The 19,829-nt window shown below is 49.0% G+C and overlaps 8 protein-coding genes across 8 annotated transcripts, besides 1 other annotated feature; 6 read left to right on the top strand and 2 right to left on the bottom strand.

Annotated features, from left to right (window-relative positions):
* Positions 1–42: 42 nt before the first annotated feature.
* Positions 43–62: a microsatellite.
* An 826-nt stretch (positions 63–888) lies between these two features.
* FPSE_04850 (uncharacterized protein) lies at positions 889–4,519 on the top strand (the record flags this gene model as incomplete). The annotated part of the gene is made up of 7 exons (XM_009257968.1): positions 889–1,012; positions 1,062–1,091; positions 1,165–1,362; positions 1,410–1,434; positions 1,489–2,064; positions 2,116–4,028; positions 4,083–4,519. 7 exons carry the CDS (start codon positions 889–891, stop codon positions 4,517–4,519), a joined length of 3,303 nt encoding a protein of 1,100 aa, XP_009256243.1.
* A 1,505-nt stretch (positions 4,520–6,024) lies between these two features.
* On the top strand, positions 6,025–7,029 carry FPSE_04851 (uncharacterized protein; the record flags this gene model as incomplete). Its single annotated transcript, XM_009257969.1, has 4 exons — positions 6,025–6,094; positions 6,146–6,161; positions 6,223–6,446; positions 6,491–7,029. 4 exons carry the CDS (start codon positions 6,025–6,027, stop codon positions 7,027–7,029), a joined length of 849 nt encoding a protein of 282 aa, XP_009256244.1.
* A 491-nt stretch (positions 7,030–7,520) lies between these two features.
* Positions 7,521–9,267, top strand: FPSE_04852 (uncharacterized protein; the record flags this gene model as incomplete). The annotated part of the gene is made up of 2 exons (XM_009257970.1): positions 7,521–7,618; positions 7,689–9,267. 2 exons carry the CDS (start codon positions 7,521–7,523, stop codon positions 9,265–9,267), a joined length of 1,677 nt encoding a protein of 558 aa, XP_009256245.1.
* Positions 9,268–9,355: 88 nt separating this feature from the next.
* On the bottom strand, positions 9,356–10,710 carry FPSE_04853 (uncharacterized protein; the record flags this gene model as incomplete). Its single annotated transcript, XM_009257971.1, has 3 exons — positions 9,356–10,204; positions 10,248–10,455; positions 10,499–10,710. 3 exons carry the CDS (start codon positions 10,708–10,710, stop codon positions 9,356–9,358), a joined length of 1,269 nt encoding a protein of 422 aa, XP_009256246.1.
* Positions 10,711–11,981: 1,271 nt separating this feature from the next.
* On the top strand, positions 11,982–12,956 carry FPSE_04854 (uncharacterized protein; the record flags this gene model as incomplete). The annotated part of the gene is made up of 1 exon (XM_009257972.1): positions 11,982–12,956. One exon carries the CDS (start codon positions 11,982–11,984, stop codon positions 12,954–12,956), a length of 975 nt encoding a protein of 324 aa, XP_009256247.1.
* Positions 12,957–13,381: 425 nt separating this feature from the next.
* On the bottom strand, positions 13,382–14,543 carry FPSE_04855 (uncharacterized protein; the record flags this gene model as incomplete). Its single annotated transcript, XM_009257973.1, has 2 exons — positions 13,382–14,428; positions 14,478–14,543. 2 exons carry the CDS (start codon positions 14,541–14,543, stop codon positions 13,382–13,384), a joined length of 1,113 nt encoding a protein of 370 aa, XP_009256248.1.
* Positions 14,544–15,188: 645 nt separating this feature from the next.
* On the top strand, positions 15,189–17,180 carry FPSE_04856 (uncharacterized protein; the record flags this gene model as incomplete). Its single annotated transcript, XM_009257974.1, has 4 exons — positions 15,189–15,223; positions 15,271–15,895; positions 16,582–16,594; positions 16,660–17,180. 4 exons carry the CDS (start codon positions 15,189–15,191, stop codon positions 17,178–17,180), a joined length of 1,194 nt encoding a protein of 397 aa, XP_009256249.1.
* Positions 17,181–18,591: 1,411 nt separating this feature from the next.
* On the top strand, positions 18,592–19,587 carry FPSE_04857 (uncharacterized protein; the record flags this gene model as incomplete). The annotated part of the gene is made up of 1 exon (XM_009257975.1): positions 18,592–19,587. The coding sequence occupies one exon, from the start codon at positions 18,592–18,594 to the stop codon at positions 19,585–19,587; it is 996 nt and encodes a 331-aa protein (XP_009256250.1).
* Positions 19,588–19,829: the final 242 nt, after the last annotated feature.

Here is a 19,829-nt window from a genome sequence, read left to right as displayed (position 1 = left end):
GAGTTACATAACTACGTAGTAACATGCATGGATAGCTGTCAAGGGACGGGACGGGACGGGACCACGAGGGTGGTCCGCCACAACGCATGACTGGCTGGATATGTTGCGAACATATTAGCCTGCCTGCAACTCGACGATCATGTATCCATTCTCGTTTCTTTTGAGCCCCTCTTACGCTGTACCCCCACATCACGATCCACCAGGTTGGTTGATATAAGCCAGGCTGGGGCTCAGCCGACAGGAGATAGCGGCTACCACATGGGCTGAAAGGACAATATCTGTAATATGTATGGACCCTGAATTCGGTAACCCTCGCGAGTAATACCTAAGAGATAAGCTGAAAACAGGGTAATCAGCTGCCGTATATGTTCAGCTACATGCACAAGGACTGTGATATCACTTTGGCATCCACTCCCGCAACAACATACTTCAGTCAGTGGCCAATGCTCTCGGATCTCTACGAAGATCACTGCAGTATTATCTCCACCTATACACGAGTGAGTGCGCTCTTGTTGTTATATTTTGACCCCGCTGTGACGAAGATACGCATAAAATCGTTGGAAATTACATTCGATACCCCAATGACTGTATCGTCTTCGGCCTCTTAGACCAATCGTCCAAGAATATCAGGTACATAGCCAAGACGCCCACTTCTACCAGAGATTGTTGACAAGGCTCTAAATCCAAGAATTGACAAGGGCGAGCGCTTTGACTTACACTCTTTGCTGCCTGACATGGGTCGCCCTTCCGCATCGAGCTGAACCGAATATTTGTCCCAGAGTTGCTTTTTGCAGTTACCCAAGCTTATAAATGACTGTCACTTCTACCCTTCTGGGCTAGGACCGGCTACTCGAAGCTCAGAAGATTAATCTGTGCCGTAGTCTCGCCATGGCGTCTCCTTCATTCTCTGGCACATTGACAACAAACACGCCACTTCCGTTAAACTGTACCAAGGATGTATCTGATTCATCAGGGATCATAGCTGGAGGTGTATTTGGCGGTAACTTGATTGGTGAGTTTCGACATCCAGCTAAATGACATTGCTAACATCACACTCGTAGGCGTTCAAAACAGTACCTACAACTACAATCGTAAGAAGCCCGACGTCTAAGGAATTGATGAAATTGACTGACTATTTTGACCTTTGGACAGAAAGCATTACAGGGCATGACCCAACGAAGCATAAACACGAAGTTCTTCAATGGCTGTGTCCGCAGGATATCTTCTCTTCACTTACAACCCCGGCCCAGGGACAAGGTGACCAAGACGCTCACAAAAATGCCGGAGCAAGTTTCATGAGCTCCTCCCAGTTTGGAGACTGGGTTTCTGGAAAGGAAAAGAGACTCTGGGGAATGGCACCACGTAAGGCATCCTTCATCATAGCATGGATTTAGACTCACATTTGTTAGCTGGCGCGGGAAAGACATTCCTTGTGTAAGAGACCTATGTCTATGGTTTAGATGTCATAGCTTCTAATATTTCCTCCAGTTCCCGTATTCAGGCCGAGCTGGCGAACCACGCCATGCTCAAAGGCGATAAGAGTACCTCCAAGGTGGCTGTCCTGTACATGCATTACGGTGGTAATCACTCAGCAGATATGCTGCTCGCTTGTATTCTCAGGCAATTTATCCAAGACTCGCCCTCAATCCCACCCAAAATCGAGGAGTTGAGAAATAAGAACCCAGGCGCTCAACCAGATACACGAGACCTTGTGCCACTCATTCAAGGACTTGCTAACGACAACAACCTGTTTCTTGTTGTTGATGCCTGGGATGAGTGCAAGCATGAGGTTGGACGGCTATTTCTTAACGAAATCGCCCCCCTGGACGATGATATATCTGTATTCATCACCTCGAGGTTTACTAGTGACACCGAAAGCTGCCTTTCTGACTTTCGATCCGTCAAAATCTCGGCCACCGTCGATGATATTCGAGACTACGTCAGCCACATCATTGCACATAATAAGCGGTTGAATGAGTTTGTACGAACTGATAAGAAACTTGAGAACGATATCAAGCACAAGCTCATCAACCAATCCGGCAGAAATGATTCCGGGGCTATTATGTAAGTGAGATACTTTCTACTACATGTGCAGATACTTATCTGTTATGCTAGATTCTTGCTCGTTCGATTACACATGGATTCCCTAAAGGAACAAGTTCTTCTGGAAGATGTCAGAATCAAGTTGAACGAGTTGAAACACGACATCAATGACAAGTACCGAGACATCATAAAACGTATTGGCAACCAAGATTCGTCACGACAGAAGATTGCCGTAAACGCCCTTGCTTGGATCACCCACGCATATCGTCCGTTGATGGCTGAAGAGCTTCGACAGGCTCTTGCTGTCAACCCAAAAGACCGACAATTCAAGCCGGGAAGAATGCCACTGGTAGACGACATCATTGCTTTCTGCTGCGGGATGGTCGTGCACGATCGCTCTTCGGATACCTTTCGGCTCGTTCACAACACAGCAACAGAATTTATGAAGGGTCTCGGCGGCGAGACTCTCGCCATTAGTGACGAAGGGTTCAAGGATCCTCACTGCTACATATCCCAAGTTATCGCAACCTACCTATGCATACCTGCTCTTGAACAGCCAGATGATACAGATCAGATGAAGTCGTACGCAGTCGATCTAGATGAGTATCCGCACCACCATGATGAACAAAAGTCGTATGAGACTCAGCACCGAGGATATCGTAGGCCGGTCGACAAGAGAAACCCCAACGGAATCTCGTACCGAAGAAAGATATGCACATTTCCGCTGACCAAGTACGCCGGCATGTACCTTGGTCGCCATCTTCGCGCCATACGGGATCTGCAGTCTGCTCCCGCCAAGAATGCCCTAGATATTACCTATGAGCTCCTGTCTCAGAGGCCGAAAAGACTATTCTACGACCGTCTACTTGATCACTCACGTTCCTACCCTCCCCTAAAACCAGAAGTCAGTTATCTACGCCGGGCCTTTGGCTCCGCTAGGTCTCACAGTTACGACGATGAAATAGACTCATCAGATGAAGAAGGGCACACTGACCCCTCGGCTCCTTCACGCAAGATCACGCCTCTGCATCTCGCAGCTCATATCGGTATCACTGAGCTAGTTTCTCGCTTCCTGACCGATGCGGCTCTCCTTCAAGTGAGAGACTACAGTGGTCTGAACCCGTTGGGTGTTGCTCTATGCTCGGGCTACACTGACGTAGTTCTGTGCCTACTCAAGGCAGGTTCGAACTTGGATCTTGAGTCGAGAGAGGGATGCCACCTCTTGTTATTCGCAGCGCAATCAGATATTCGAGCCCAAGAAGTAGTTCATCGTATCCTTGAGCATTCGCTACTTATTCCAAACAAGGGGAGGAACTTTTTCTTTGAGTATTTGAGGTGGCTTTGGATACTGGCAATCACCAAACTTCGTTACCATGGTTCAAGAATTCTTCAACTTTGCCAAGCATCACGTCCATGCTGGAGAGCTCCTCAGCCTGATAAGAAAGAGTCGCCATCTACGAATGCGAGCCCCTCAGAAGCTAAAGTTGAGAAAACGGTGCATTTCTCGCTTAGTGCCGAGGACCTCACAACGATGAGTCCAACTCCGTCCACGTTCCGTATACCGAGGACTTACAGTGAAGCGATCTTCACCCCAAAACGTCAAGAGCAGAGAGACTATATCAAACTTGTTGCAGCAGCCCTTCATAATGACTGCGAAAAGATCGAGTCTCTTGTAGAAGAAGGCAGAGTACTTCTCGAACCCTGTCACGGCCGCGGTCACCAAGACTCCCTCAGGTTATTTGTCAACCTGGCGTTGTTTTTGGCTTTGGAGAACAATAACAATGAAGTGGTCAAGCTTCTGATCGAAGGTGGTGTTTCTAAAGAGTCGAGAGACTTTAACCACAGGACACCACTTCATCGAGCAGTCATCAGGGGTAACGTCAACTTGGTTGAGTATCTGATAGCCTGCGGTGCTGAGGTGAACGCTCTGGATGTTCGAGAAGAAACACCATGGACCCTAGCTGTAAGAAACCACGACGCGAAAAGTAAGTCATACCAAGTATGCCAATTATGTGCAGCCTCGAACTGACAAAGTGTAGTGTGTGGTATTCTTGTCAAAGCTGGTGCAAATGTTCACACACGTAGTTACAACGGGGAGACTCTACTATACGAAGCCGCTGCGGGTGGCAAAGCCAAGATCGTGAAGCTCCTCCTTGACCAAGGTGTCAATCCTTCAGTTCAAACAGCCTACGGATGGTCCAGTCTACACTGGGCTGCTGGAAATGGCATGCTGGAGTGTGTTCGACTGTTGCTGGATGCTGGTGCTGAAGTGAATCCCTTGAGCGACACGCAGAAGTCGCCATTGGACATGGCAATTGATGGGAAACAGACAGAGATTGGGGATATTCTCCGACACAGAGGCGCCAAGACTAGTGCTGAGCTTTATTCGCAGTATGGCGCGCCTCACTACTCGCCCTTCAGCCAGTGGCACTTTGGAGACGAAGAGAGTCATAGTGATTCCGGAGATGAGGAGTAGAGCAGTGGGTTGGGAGAAGAAGACGATAGCAGCGAGTACGAAGAGGAGAGTGACAGTGAGGAGGATATCCTTTGATGTTAATTTTTACTGCATTCTTCACGATGCAATTATTGCATGTATTGCGACTTGTGGTCACAATTTAAAACGTCGATATAAATATCCTTGTTCAATTGAGCTTCCATTGTGGTAGATTATTTCTCTGATGCGCGCCTCAAATCATACTGAGCCAGGCGGAAAGAGCAACAATAGACGCCAGTAGTGCCTGTAACAAATACTCGGCTGTTCCTGACTTGGGCAACGTGTGTCTTGTGGGTATTTGGCGCATCAGATGCACTTGCCGTGGTTTGACACACTCGCTACGCGAGACCTCATCAGCCCGATAAGTTTACTGATGATGTTACTATAATCCATTCATCAGTACCTACCTAATGAGTCTCGAAAGGATCAATCTTGATCCATCAGATTCAGCTGTCTTCTCCAAGTTTTACCCTACAGCACCAATGCACAACATTATGTTCCTATTGGCCAAACTAATGATGGCTGCCGCAGCACTACGCGCACTACCAGGGGCATTCAACCTGGCAAAGTCGGCTTTGTATGATGACGAAAGCTGCATATGTCAGTAATCAATCATCAGCTTGAAACTATTTTCTTGATTGAATGACGATGAGAAAAGACGTTGACTATCGAATACTACTTGGACAAGATTGGATGATCAAGTTGGGCATTGAGTCCTTACACGTGACGTATTTGAACCGTATTGCCCAGGTCGTGAGCCTTTCACGTGCTAATGACTGTCGTCATCGAAGCCATCGCCGTCTTGTAACAAACCTGTACACACGTTTCAGTTGGTGTCGTGTGTAACCACCCATTCAACAAGTACTCGATGCCAACAGATAGTTGGTTCGAGAACCTCCGAATAGGGTGCCTGGACACCAATCCCTTGACAAAGACTGTCATCTCCCAAAACAAAGACCCTTCTAAGCCTCTTCAGCTTACGATGCCCACTCCTCCCTGATGGCGCTGAACCCTGATCATCTTCCCTTTTGTCCCTTACAACCGCCCTGAACTCTGTAATTGAAACCTGTCCTGAGTTGACGCATCTGCACAGTGTTGTAACGACATACGGTCTTACAGCCACTTGTTCATTCCATCAGTTTCAAATTGTAGGTCCCTGCACTGTGCGATAACCTGAGTATGACAGAAAGAAATATCAGTCTGTCCCGTCTAGAGTGCCTCGCTTATTTAGTCTCTTATGATATCACTCAATTCAGGCCACCCCTCTTGTCCTGTATTGGAGCTTGAGCTTGGGCCATAGCGTCCGTAAACCTAAAAGCGGGGGCAGGCTCCGTCACTGAATCACTAACCCCCCTGCCTTGATTCTTTACTCGTCCAACTCCCGCCAACTTGTCTTCTTTCTTCCCTCTTCAACCAACCTACGTTTCTGACATTCTCAAGCACCAAGCTTTACGCATCTCTACGACTCAATACATACATTCACCAACATGGCTCCTCCGCCAAACCCCAATCTTCCTCTCCAGGAGAGGCTTATGGCTCTTGCCCAAACCCTTCAGTGTACGTGGTCAACTTGCGCTTTCTAGATCGCATTGCTAATCTTTGTCACAGTCGGTTGGTTTGTCGGGTATGTGATGACTGTTGCGGCCTCGCTCGATAGCTAGATTGTATGCTAACTGGCGTCCTAGACACCTAACTCTTATCCTCGCTACGATTCGATATGGCTTTTCCTGGCTGAGAATGAACTACTATACCGGCATGGCCAAGTTCTCTTACCGCACAGCATTTATCGCCGCCGCTGTCACCTATGGTATCGTCGTCTACAAGACTATGCGCGCTCGCGCTAAGAGCGGACAGCGTGCTGCCCCCACTCCCTTGGCTATGCTTGCCGATGAGAACATACAATACCTTGGTAAGTCAGTCACATGCAACCATGTAACATGCTAACAGTAATAGCCATGTCTCTTGTTTGGCTGTTCTGCCCTCAGTACCCCCTCGCCTTGATCCCTTACACCATTTACTCGGTCTTCCACGTTGCCACCTACACTCGCGCCAACCTGATCCCCGTTGTCGTCGCTCCCAGGCCTGCGCCCGAGGCTGATGGTGCTACTCCTAGCCGCCGAACCAGCGTCGACCACCCTATTGCCAACAAGATTGGCGCTTTCGTGAAGGAGTACTACGATGCCTCAATGGCCATTGTTGCTTCTCTTGAGATTGCTCTGTGGGGCCGTATTTTCCTTTCGGCCATTCTCTTCCAGCGTCGATCTTGGATTCTGATTGTTCTTTACACCGCATTCCTCCGCGCTCGTTACACTCAGAGCACCCACGTTCAGCACTCGTTCTCTCAGTTGAGCGCCCGCGTTGACTCTTTCGTCAGTGCCCAGGGAACTCCTCCTGCTGCTCGTTCCATCTGGCAGTCTGTCAAGGAGGGTGCAAGACAATTCCACGATGCTACTGCTCTGGTTAACGCTGGTCCCGCTAAGAAGTCCTCATAAGCGAGGGGAAAATAAGATTGGTCATGGAATTGGTATAATTTAGATGTTAAGATTGAGAAAATTATAAAATTCTATCCTAAGTTTGTGTAGCTATGAGTTCTTTCAAGTCATGATTATCCTGATGTTTCATTTTGACTGCGCGCTTAACTGGCCTTTCCTCCCTTGGCATCACAACGTGGGGCCAGATTGAGGCATTGCGATGGGCTGTGTAAGGCTATGCCAGAAAATTCTCAATTACGAAAAGAACGATCATTCATGTCGTCGTCTTCGTCTGCTTACTTTCATCCTGTTTGTGATGATTCGACTGCGATCAAGTAGTGGGGCATCGGGATGACGTCGCCTCGAGTTACGCATCTCAGCCTGACATCAACCGGTTCTGTTCATTTACACTCCAGCATCCGCTTCAACTCCTCTTTTAACGTTTAGCGGAAGTACGAGTGGCCATTCTAATCACTTAAGTAATTTTTACTGCTCCACGGCTGAAGCTAATCATGGCGTCTATCTTGCGACAGATTGTCGCGGGACCTCGTGCTCGCCATCCTGAAGCTGGCTTGGATCTTTGCTATGTTACGGATCACATTATCGCAACGTGAGTTGTCTTGCGAGATTACAATTCCTACTCTTTTTGGGACTCTGTTCTGAGTGCTAACATGGTCTAGATCTGGACCTTCAGAAACATACCCCCAACTCGCATACCGAAACCCTCTCGATCAGGTCGTCAAATTCCTCGACAGCAAACATGGCGACGACTGGGCCATATGGGAGTTTCGCGCAGAAGGAACAGGTTACCCCGATGAATCTGTGTACGGTCGCGTGAGGCATTACCCATGGCCTGACCACCATCCCCCGCCGTTCCGACTCGTTCCAATGATCATGGCCAGCATGCGCAACTGGCTGCACGGCGGCGAATTAGATGGCGGAAAAGTCGCAAGCGATGGGAGACCCATGTCGTCGAGCAAGGGTACTCTCACTCAAGAACAAAAGGATGCGAAGCGCGAGAAAAGAGTCGTTGTGGTGCACTGCAAAGCCGGAAAAGGACGCAGTGGTACAGTGAGCTGCAGTTATCTCATCGCAGAAGAGGGATGGAAGCCTGAAGATGCTCTTGCGCGATTCACCGAACGACGTATGCGCCCCAAGTTTGGTGCTGGTGTATCAATCCCCTCGCAGCTCCGTTGGATCAGTTATGTTGAGCGCTGGACCAAAGGCGGCAAAAAATACACCGATCGACCTATCGAAATCGCCGAGATTCACGTCTGGGGCTTGCGCCATGGTGTCAAAGTAGACATTGAAGGATTCAGAGACGAGGGTAAAAAGATTGACGTCTTTCACACGTTCAAAAGACAAGAGCGCGTGGTCGTTGACCCAGCAGCACCAGAGGAGAGCGGTATCAGCGACATGATTTGGGAAATGGCAGGATATCCTGCTGCAAAGGCGAACCAGAAAGCGCCGGAAGATGCGCACTACTCTGATGCAACAAACCCCGGAGATGATCCCGCGACTGAAGACAAGGGCAAGAAACACGCTCTCAAGAGAAAGGGTACAGAGATTTTGCACAAGGTGTCGTCAAAGGGCACGAAGCCCAAAAACGGATCTGCTTCATCGTCAAAGACGGATGTTACAGATAATTCCGAGGAAGAGCCTGGTGGTATGGCAGTCATTTTGAGGCCGACTGAACCAGTTCGCATTCCAAACAGCGATGTCAACATTTCGGTCGAGCGTCGCAACAAGACTCCCAAGAGCATGGGTCTTACTATGGTCACGGCTGTCGCACACGTCTGGTTCAACACTTTCTTCGAGGGCGAGGGACCTGAAAGGGACGGCAAGGCTCTTGACAGCGGCGTCTTTAGCATCGAGTGGGATGCCATGGACGGTATCAAAGGTTCAAGCCGCAAGGGTTCTCGTGCTTTTGATCGTATTGCTGTGGTGTGGCGTGTAGCCGGTACCGATGCCTTGCCTGAGGAAGTGGTCGAGCCAGCAGAGGGACAGCCAGTACCTCAAGTTCGACCGGCAGATTGGCAGGGCGCAAACAAGGAAGATCCAGATAGCCAGAAGGATCTGGGTCTCAGAGTGCAGAGCCCTGCCAGTGCGGATGTGAGCAAGGCCAGTAGCATGAGAAGCACAGAGGAACCTGGCGAGACGAAAGATGGGGAGCTTGAAGGTGTGAGGTCCAGTGGTCCGACAGGAGAGGATTTGCACGTCGGTGATCACGGGGAAGTTAAAGATGGGAACAAGAAGTAGCATGATGATATCCATGTAATTGAAAGGAAACGGGCATATAGAAACACAATCATTCAACAGCTGGGTATCTTAAGTGACTGACATCGGATCAGCGGTGTCTACCTCTACCTCCCCTGTAATGTCTATCCCCTCGATATCCCCCATACGGTCCTCCTCGTCTATCTCCACGGTCTCTGTGCCCACGGTATCCTCCCCGTCCAACTGGAGGACCCTCCTCAAGAGGAAGCGGCGCTATCGGCTCTTCAACCTCGACCTCGTACTCTTCATATTCATCCTTAAAGAATTCACTCGTCATCTCTTGCTCCCTCTTTGCAGCCTCGGGATCAAACACGAATCGCATCGTCCCCTCTTGTCCGCGCGCCGTACGTCGTCCTGAAGCATCGCCTGGCCACGATGCCGCTGTTACGGGCGTTGTGGAAGATGCAGGTGTCGAGGGCTGCGGATCCTCGGCTTCGCAGCGGGTGCAAAAGTTCAGGTATCTCGGTTCGAAAGCCTTGTCAAGATCGTTGTTAAGCCGAATCTTGATATCGATAACCCTGTTCTGATCAATCTGCGCCCCGATCTTTGTAGATTTGGAATGCTGCACATAAAGATCTAAAATATCCAGCATCGTCTCCATGACCGCACCACGACTGTACTGCGGTTTCGTCTTTGTGTATTCGCGGACCTTGTCGACGTGCTGCTCCGTTATGAGAGCTGTGAGCTCCACGATTGCCATGACCATGGAAAAGGTTGTGCCCTTGATGGGGACAAAGGTCTTGTAGATGTCGATGCACATTGTGTATGCTGTGTTGTAGAATGGTTTGCCCTCTTTGCCGAAAATGTCACGGACGACTTTGACCAGGAGTTTTTGCGGATAGCGCGTCCGGAAGTCAAAGCCGATCGTTTCGAGGATGAGACGTTCGAGGCAGATAATAATCTTGCCTTGTTCAAATATCTGAAAAGTCAGTTATGATCTGGTCTTTTGGGACATGGCATACCTTGTCATCCGGTGCGGCGGGCTTATCGGGGTTCTTGACCGCATGCGCTGCTGCTAGAATATCCTTGGACTTTTTGATTGTATCCTCCACTTTGCAAGCAACAAATAACGAAGCCAGCGCCGCGTCTTGGTAGTCGTACTCTGCATCCCGGAAGTTGAGTCGAAACTTGTGAAAGTACGTGGACGCCGTATCGAAAGTACGAACAGGTCTATCGAGTCAGTCGTGTACCATCGACAAGATTGTGCACATACAGCTGTAGGTATTCTCTGACGTTATCAATCAGCTGCACGCCTTTGAGGCTGTAGTTATCTTGTCTCGCGGGATCGCAGCCGTTGTCTTTGAGCATGCGACGCAGCTTGAGCTCTGATGTGTATTGGTTCGAACTGGAGATGAAGCCTGGATGAGGTCCGATTTTGGGTACACCGTCGCTGTTTGTCGCGGGTGCATCACGGTTGGATGCCATATTGGTTGTAGTCTTTATATCGTTCTGCAGGCTTTTCGTCGGGATCGTCTTGTTGCGTTTGTGAGTCTCGGTCGCAAGGCCAGAAGTCGACCACGGGTGCCAGGTTCGACGGCTCTGTTCGCGCGTTGCTTTAGAAAGAATATACAATAGTAATTAAAGCGATTGGCTTGGGCAAAATGCTACTTTTAGTGATAGAGCAAAGTTCATGTACTGTCGCGTGGAAATGAAATCACTTGTCATGATGGTTGCGATGGGGCGGAAGCTTTGATGTGGCGCAGTCATGCACAGCCACAGTTTCGTCCATTCTGAAGAGAACCTTTATCACTGAAACGAATCTGGTTATTGAATTGTTATATTGGAGTTGATTTCTGTAGTCCTTTCGACCCTTATTTCCCTCTTGAGCTGTTGTGATTATGCAGTCAATCATGAGTTCACCATGGAGCTCAATCCACGTACCAACCCTAGACCTGTTCGATTTATATCTAGAATACGGCAGAATCACCAACAATACAGAGTCAGTACTTGTTGGGTTCATTGTGTAAATAAATAGATAGAAGTACTTTATGTTTAAGTTTCTGTGGTCAACGGAATAGTATGTAGGCGTGGTTTCATGATCGTTTGACGAGTTTAAGTCAATGTCGCAGCAACGCACAAATACCCATGAATATAGGATAATCAGCAACTTCGTACAAGGCCAGAAGTCAATACAAGTATCCGAATCAATACAAGTATTTGAACCGCAACAAGAATTAACTGATACTGCGTACAGATAGTCTTGACTGGTCGCGTGCTGTGCAGCTATTGTCAATGGATGTCTCAGCCCAGAATCCGAGGCACTGATCGGCGCTTACTTCCACTAATGAGTCCACTTATTTTGGAGTCGCGTCGGGAAGTTGGGACCTGCATGTTGGAGATCGGGGAAGTTGCTTCTCCACGAGAGGAAAGAGTGAGTTGTATAATGTTTGCAGAGATTGGGGACGATGGAAAGATCTATCTACTAAGGTAATTATAATGCAAGAAAGATCTATCGCAAGGCTTCAGCTCTTTCCTTGCCAAGCCCCCCCGTCCCCGCGTTCCTTCCATGGAAAGTGGAGGTCATAGCTCTGATGCATGCGACAGACCTTAGACCCTGACGTCTTCAACTCCAGGCTCCCCCAGACAACTCTCCGTTCTCAACATCCATCACATTTATCGTCATTGCACGACAAAGCGAGGGAAAAAAGTCGACCTTTGAATCGCAATACATCATCAAATCGATATCGCAAGTTATCATGCTTTACCCTTCCTTGCTCCGTTTTGGCTTTGCCATCGGAGCTCTGGCTGGTCATGGCCACGCGGCACCTGCACGCACCAATGACGACCTCACTGATACTCCCCTCCCCGTTGTCGTTTGGCACGGTCTGGGTGACCAGTTCAACAGCGATGGCATGAAGGGCATCGAAGAACTCGCTGAAGCCATCAACCCCGGTACTTTTGTTTACATCATTTCCCTCAACGGAGACCCCAGCCAAGATCGCTCTGCTACCTTTACTGGCAATGTCACGGATCAGATCAGCCAGGTCTGCGAGGAACTTTCCAAGCACCCAATCCTCTCTACGGCACCCGCTATCGACGCCATCGGTATCTCCCAGGGTGGTCAGTTCCTACGTGGTTATGTCGAACGATGCAATTGGCCGCAAGTCCGTAGTCTTGTTACCTTTGGCAGCCAACACAATGGTATCGTCAAGTTCAAGGCTTGTGGTCAGAATGACTGGCTCTGCAAGGGTGCCATGGCCCTTCTTCGGTTCAACGTCTGGAGCAACTTTGTGCAGTCACGTCTCGTTCCAGCCCAGTACTACCGCGACCCCAGTACCGAACAGGATTACAACAACTATCTCGAAAACTCCAACTTTCTTGCCGACATCAACAACGAACGCGAGCTCAAGAACGTCAAGTACAAGGCGAACCTCGGCAGTTTGACCAACTTTGTCATGTGGATGTTTGAGGACGATACATTGGTTGTGCCAAAGGAATCTTCATGGTTTGAGGAGGTTAATGGTACAGAGAGCATTCCCCTCCGAGCTCGCAAGCTCTACCAGGAGGACTGGCTAGGTCTCCGAGGCGTGGATCGCAATGGTGGTCTTCACTTCCGAAGCGCCCCTGGCGATCATCTCCAGGGTATGGACGAGTTGCTCAACCAAACCTTTACAGACTACTTTGGTCCCTGGAAGCGAAGTTTCTCGGAGGATGTCTGGCAGGAGCTGTAGCAGGGTAGCAGAAAAGTTGGCCTCCTAAGTCTTTGGGTAAAGTAGTGTAAGAATCTAGTCCAAGTAGCATAAACTGACCTACAATTGTTTCTTATGCTTCCAGATCCTGCGATCACTTGAGCCCTATGCCAAATGCCGGACCCAACAGTCGAGCCAGCACCATCTTTGCAAACCCGTGACAATAATAAACACCGACCGATGACTGGGACTGGGACTCAGATTCCACTTAGATTCAGACTTGGACTTGGACACTGTGATTGTAACGGCTGAGTTCGCAGCTTCCCATGGTACCCATTCACGACAACTAATCAGACTGATGGACAAGGCAGTGTATTATTCCAGCTAGTATTTTTAGGAATGCAAGTATACAGTTCGTTCTATTCTGGTTTTTCCATTTCAACGCCCCAACACCGATGCGAATACATTTAGTTGTCAATAGCCTTCTTGGCCGAAGCCTTTTGCTTTCTCAATCGGGTCTTGCGGTCAGAGATTTGCTTATCAAGCTTGTTGTCGTCGGCCTCGGGAACATCCTTCCGCTTCTTAGCCTTCTTTGGTGCAGCCTCGACCTCCTCGGCGTTCTCGAGCGACTTGCGCTTCTTGCCAATGTTGGCCTTTTCCTTGGCCGCCTCATCCTCAGCAATGACATCCTTCTCGTCAATCCAGAGCTCATCGGTCAACCAGATGGGGAGAGCAGTGGTCTCGGGTCCCTTGATGTAGATGCTCTTCATGTTGCGCCACTTCTGGGGAATCCACTTCTCGATCATACCGGTAACAACAGCGTCGACATTGTCGGCAACTTGCTGGGCGGTCCAACCAGAGTATCCAATTCGGATAGAAGTGTTTGTTGATGGGGTGAGGCTGACGAAAGCAGAGTCGACTGCCTTTTGGACCTCCTTGGCGACCTCAGCAGCTGTGCCAGAGTTGACGGTGCCCTCGGTCTTGACACGCTTCTGTCGCTTTCCGTCGACCTTGGGAGCCTTGGCCTGCAGGTTGACGGGAACCGGTCGCTTCTGTGTTGTCTTGTAAAAGGTCTTGCCTAGGAGCTTGGGTAACCGGTTGATGATGCGGTCGTCGCCAAGGAAGATGTCGGCCTCGTTGAAGAGCTTTCTCTGAGCCTCGTACTGGCTGTACTTGGCCTTGAGCTTGCCATAGTCGACAACACGAGTGATGCGCTTGCGGAGCTCCTCAGGGAACTCCTCGGAGGCGACAAGGTTCTTGTAGTGGCGCTGAGGCTCGGCGGTGATTAGACAGATAGTCGTGGTCTCGTCGTTGTTGAGCGAGTGAGGAAGGGAGATCTTGCCGGGCTGCAGACGGGCCTTGTCGACGATGTGGCGCTTGGTGGTCAAGTTGAGCCAGATGGGAATCTTTTCCGAGTCTTGGTCTTCGAGGAGGTTGCGCTTTTCAGACTCGTCGGCCTTTTGCTTGGAAGCCTTCTTGATGTGTGCCAAAAGAGCCTTGGACGCCTTGAGGGTCTGGGATTGTTAGGGAAGCTGCAGAGGTGCATTGTCGCGGAAAACTTACCTGATCAGGGTCAATTGCGGCGACAGCGGCCGAACCGGTAGCGACGACTTCCTTTGAGGGCGCCATTGTCGCAAAATGAGTTGATGTTGGGATGTAAAAGTTGTTGATATGATAGTGGGGGCTCTACTTTATCAGTAGTCGAGGAAAATAATTTTTTTCTGATGGTCGCGATCGGAATATGCAAGACCCGAGCTCCGGTCCAGGGTCTTAGCGGCCACGGCCTCGGACTAAATTGGGTCCACTTGGACGGCCTAGACGGCTTACAAGATGATCCTTCAACATAATCTCAACGATTAAATCATCATCTAACAATTGCTATACTGTTTCCAACTCGAAGAGACTGTTTATATCGACTGAAGAAATAATGTCCCCAGAGATGCAAGATCCCAGCAACAGGAGATCCTCCTGTGACCAGTGCAGTACAACGACCCGCAATTTCCGCTCATATCCGGGGTAACGCTGATCAGTCCAGGACAAAAGAAGCTCAAATGTGATGGCGGGTACCCGTATTGTGGAAGATGTTCGAGCATATCAGAGACGTGTATATACTCGGCCAAGCTGCCCATGGGAAGACCCAAAAAAAGAAAACTCAGCGAGGCCCCTCACAGCAGTGCGGAGAGCAGGACATCGCCGTCAACTTTGGCTACAAGTATCACAAGCGAGACGGGGAGTGAAGTGGAGAGGAGGTCAAGTTTTGATAACTGTCAACACATGTCGGATGATGCAACGTTGGAGATGATTCTTGGGTGAGTGTACCCAAAATACCTACCTTGATGATGCTGACCCATTTCAGACCAGATACAAACGTTGATCCCACGCTATTGGCTTTCGAGACAGACCCCGGTCAGCAAAGTTGCGCGTGTCTTGCAAATCTTTATCTTTCGTTGGAAGAAATCCGAAAAGCAGATGACTTGCCCTTTACATCTCGATTATCAGTCCTGCGGCATTTGACAACCACAGCAGGAGGGATTATTCAGTGTCAAATATGTCCCACCAAGTTTCTCTGGGCGATGCAGAACGCTCAGCTTCTAAACACTTTGATCATATCCCTGGGAGAGGGGTACAAGAAGATTGTGAAATCTGTCGAGGACGAAACGATACAGGCTGCAGAAGCCAAGGAAGCAAAGATTGTATCTATTACCGAAGATCAACAACCTGGCACGCCAGGATTCCAAATGAGCCTGGATCCAGAAGATTGGCAGAATATTGCAAACAAAGCCATCAAAGCAGAGCTGTTTGGCACTAAACACTCCACAACGACGTCGTTTGTGGAAATGCTGCAGTGGATGGAGGATAGACAGAATGCATGGCACTCAGGACATACTCATCTTCCGCCAGGGATTGGGACTCGTATGCATCATCAAATGCATGAGAAGGAACCGCATTGTGTTTCGGTTGTGAAGCATACGAGGGATATGGTATGTCATCTATTGTCCGATGTTTGAGAAGGTAATGTGAGATCTAGCGTTGGTTTGGTAAGAGAATGAAAAGGAAAGGAAGCACTCAATTGAAAACTCGGCATGTGGAAAAACCTCGAAACTGGCACGGAACCGGCAACCCAGGGAGAATGGCATTCCTCGGAGCTGGCAATCCTCGGACAATGGCACCCTCGGAGCCGAGCCGATGCATTGGGAAACTGGAGAAACACGACACAAGATCTGGTCAGGGATATTAATTGTGTATGGCCAGATTATGGGGCTCTAGCCGCACGAACCACGCGGGATTTTGGACAAGCAAGACACTCAATACTTCCGTGACACAACATGGAGTGGTCAGGACAGGAAGACTGACTCATTCCCCCACATCTGTTGGGTCAGGAGTTGGCGAGCTATGCAAGAATTAGATCAGATAAAGAGAAATTGCTTATGGCCGTTCACCGATGCACCTCCCTACAGCCTCATTGGAAATTCTGATCAAAGTTTTGCATTGCTGGCACTTGAAAAACGCAGCTACTTATGGGTATCTGCCAAAGTGTGGAAGGATAGAACAAACCTCACTCCCAGAAAATGGTAGGCCCAGAACAAACCTCACTCCCAGGTCCGGAGTGGTCGTCCATCTCACCCTGAGGGGTGTTAGAAGTCTGGGCGGCTAAACCCACTGGGAGACATGGACAGCAGGTGAGTCACTGACAACTATGCTTGCCAAGGTCTGTAGGTCAGTCACATATGACATAACAGTGCAGACGCTGGCTGCCTCTCAAGTGTTCTGGAGTTGAGCCTCATTGGTGTGACCAGTATTTACCTCACGATGGAGGCCTCGACCTCGGTTATGCTCACCAGTGAGAGCACGACGCAGAGCAAACAGCCCGACAACCTCTCACCCACATCCCGTCCGCTGATCTCAGGCATGGAGTTATCTCCCGAGATCAACCAGGCTTCGGCTCGGGCCGTTGGAGGTCTGACTGGAAGCACTGCATTGTCCATCAACAGAAGCGAATCATACGTTAGTTCTGGAGCCACCTTTATTGGTAATGGCCATCAACACAACGGCAATCACACCCAGTACAACGACCATTCACTCAACTTGGCTCCCACATTCACTTTCAATCTGAATGTCTACCTTGACTCAGCGATGCTGTGTTCTCTGGTGCAGTATGGACCCCCACATCTGTTGGAAAGGAAACGTACGACCGCCGGCCTGGGTAATATGCTGATATTGGCTCAGGTTGTCTGTCTGGCTTTGATCTGTTCAAAGATGCCATAAAGACGCTGTTATCAGCACTGACCCACTCTGCATCGGGGTATTAACCCTCGTGATGCACTGCATTGTGGCACAAATATTGATGCTTGCTGATTGGCCATTTTGCTAAATATTCGCAGCATGATCTTATCAAGAGGTGCCAACCCTACATGAGGATTGTGATTATGAGGGATTTAGCCGAGTTGAACTGCGTGATGTGCGTATATATCAAGGATAGGTAGAACCATGTCTTGGGTTACCTGGGAAGACCCTGGAAATGGATATAATGCGCGGGTTTAATCTGCAAAACTCGGTAGAAATGATAGATAGATACCCAATATGACTTGTATAGCCCCCCACAGTAGAGGTGTCTGCTTATGCTCCGTCTGTTCAAACTAGTGGTGCAGTCATGTCACTCACCGGGCCCAGTGACTTGGCTTTGGAGTACATATCGCATTGTAGATCAGTATGGAGGTATGGAAACCATGAAATAGGCGGTAGGGCCTCAATTGTATCAGGTAGCCGCAGTCATCAACGTGGCGTAGGTATCAGATACAAACTTACACCGAAACTTCAAGATGCATCTGAGTTTTCAAGACCTGCTCCTACGTGACGGCCTGTTTCTAACTACCATTCTGAAGCCGTTCTGTGAACAGTATCAACTACCTAGGCTACTGGTAAGCCCCCTTGCGAGTTAACGGCCATGACACAGAGCATACAAAGGCCATTGGCAAAGATAGTGTCTAACACCGAGTAACCAAGACCCCTCTATCCCGTAGTCAGGCCTCGAAACGTAAAGTTCCCAGAAGTTAACAAAATCCTGCAGCCCAACTGAACCTCAAACCTCCTCCACACCGTTTCAGACCTGGTGACCTGGTAAAGTGGCACAGCCAGCGGTTGCCACAGAGGCTATGATCTGATATGTCCAAGTGTAAACACGGAAATACCGGCCCCCAAATCTCCTTGGCGACCCTTTTGACATGTCACCGGTTCCAAACTTTGACGATCACTCAGCAGTCCCAAGGTATGAGTGTGTTTCAACTCTTCAGCCTTACCTATGCCATGTCACTCTGCATTTCCTATTTGGGTGCCTCGGGTTTCACCGCGTATGACGCGCTGGGTTATGTTGTCCTGGATGCCATCTAATATCCCAAAGTTCACTAATTGATTAATGCCCAATTCTACTGTGGAAGTGGAATCAAGAGATCCTTTTTGATTACACTCGCAAGAACATCCTGTTCAGGTATTCCCATGCCACGTCGGTGAAGCTACCGATAATTGCACATTTTCAACCCATCTACAACCCATTTATTACCGCTTGAAGGCTGAAGCGTGATCACGACAGCTATTCATGCCTCTTGGCTTCGTCTGACCGCTGTTTCTTTACCCATCACCCCCCAAAAAACAGGGCCTCGAATTTTGTGTTCCATCCATCATGGCAGAAATTATCGGCGTTGCCGCTTCAGCTTTACAACTCGGTGCAGCGTGTTGTTCGTTGATCGACATCCTAAGGAAAATAAAAGGGTGTGCCACTGTCCTCAAACAGTATTACGACCAGCTACAAGAGCTTCGCGATCTCTCTACTAGTATCTACGGAAATCCTCTTTTGCAAACTCCTGAGATAGGGACGCAAACAAAAGCTCTTCTCTCAACCATCAACGATAACTGCATCAACTCCCTTCTCAGGAAAGGGAAACTACTCCGAGCTTGGGGCTTTCTGTACCGAGAACAAGACCTTCTCGATATCTTTGTTACACTTGAACGACAAAAGAGTACACTCTCCCTGGCGATCCATCAAATACAGTCAAAAGCTTTGTATCAGATCCAAACTGATATCCAGAGAATGGCTTCCAACAAAGTCACCGAGGAGACAACAACCAAGTCCAAGTATGGAAACCTGCTGGAACATCTTCTTTACGGCGGAGCGCTAGAAAATTCCTCTTACCTGCACAAGGAAATCGGCCCTATCAACGTTTCTCGATCCAGGTCGCCTGCAATGTCACAAGTGGCGTTGGTCCATCAGGCAGACTCTCGTCCCACCACTGCAAAGTTGCCCGCAAGGCCAAGCGTCGGGACTGACTTTGGCACAAAGGTCAACGATGGTCTCAGGTGGAACGGCTGCATCGCGGATCAGGGGTTCGATCAGAACAACGGATATGAATGGGATATCGACGGAGAATTACCCATCCAATTCACAGAGAAAAACATGTTTCGCTCCGATTTCAGAAATATGCTCAAGATAGGAGATGGCAACCAGCACAACGGCCATTGTCTCGAGATTGAAAGCGACTTTGCTGGCACTCCGGATATGAAAGGCGATCAATGGACTCGTTGCATCGCCAAGCGCGGTATGGGAAAACAGGATGGAAAGACTTATGGAACCCAGACTAATGGTCTTAAGATTAAGGTCAAGAAGGGAAGCCAGCTGTGAGGGAGGACGGCAATGGGACTTTTCGTGATGGGGTTTTTTTGTGATGGGGTGTTTGTTTGTATTTAGAATAAAAGTATCAAAAAATCAGGCATAAAAGTTTTAGAATTCTATAGTTAGAAATAACAGCAAGTTCAGTTTTACCATCTTGACGTTGTATGTGATGAAGGTGCTCACGTGATATGTCACATGTCTTGATCCGCGAATTTAGCTCCAGCAATTTTTGACTTCTCCCTCATAGCAAA

Source organism: Fusarium pseudograminearum, chromosome 3, assembly GCF_000303195.2.
Source record: "Fusarium pseudograminearum CS3096 chromosome 3, whole genome shotgun sequence".
Classification (NCBI taxonomy): Eukaryota; Fungi; Ascomycota; class Sordariomycetes; order Hypocreales; family Nectriaceae; genus Fusarium; species Fusarium pseudograminearum.
Note: the sequence above shows the minus strand (reverse complement) of the source record. Positions and strands in the feature narration are given on the sequence as shown.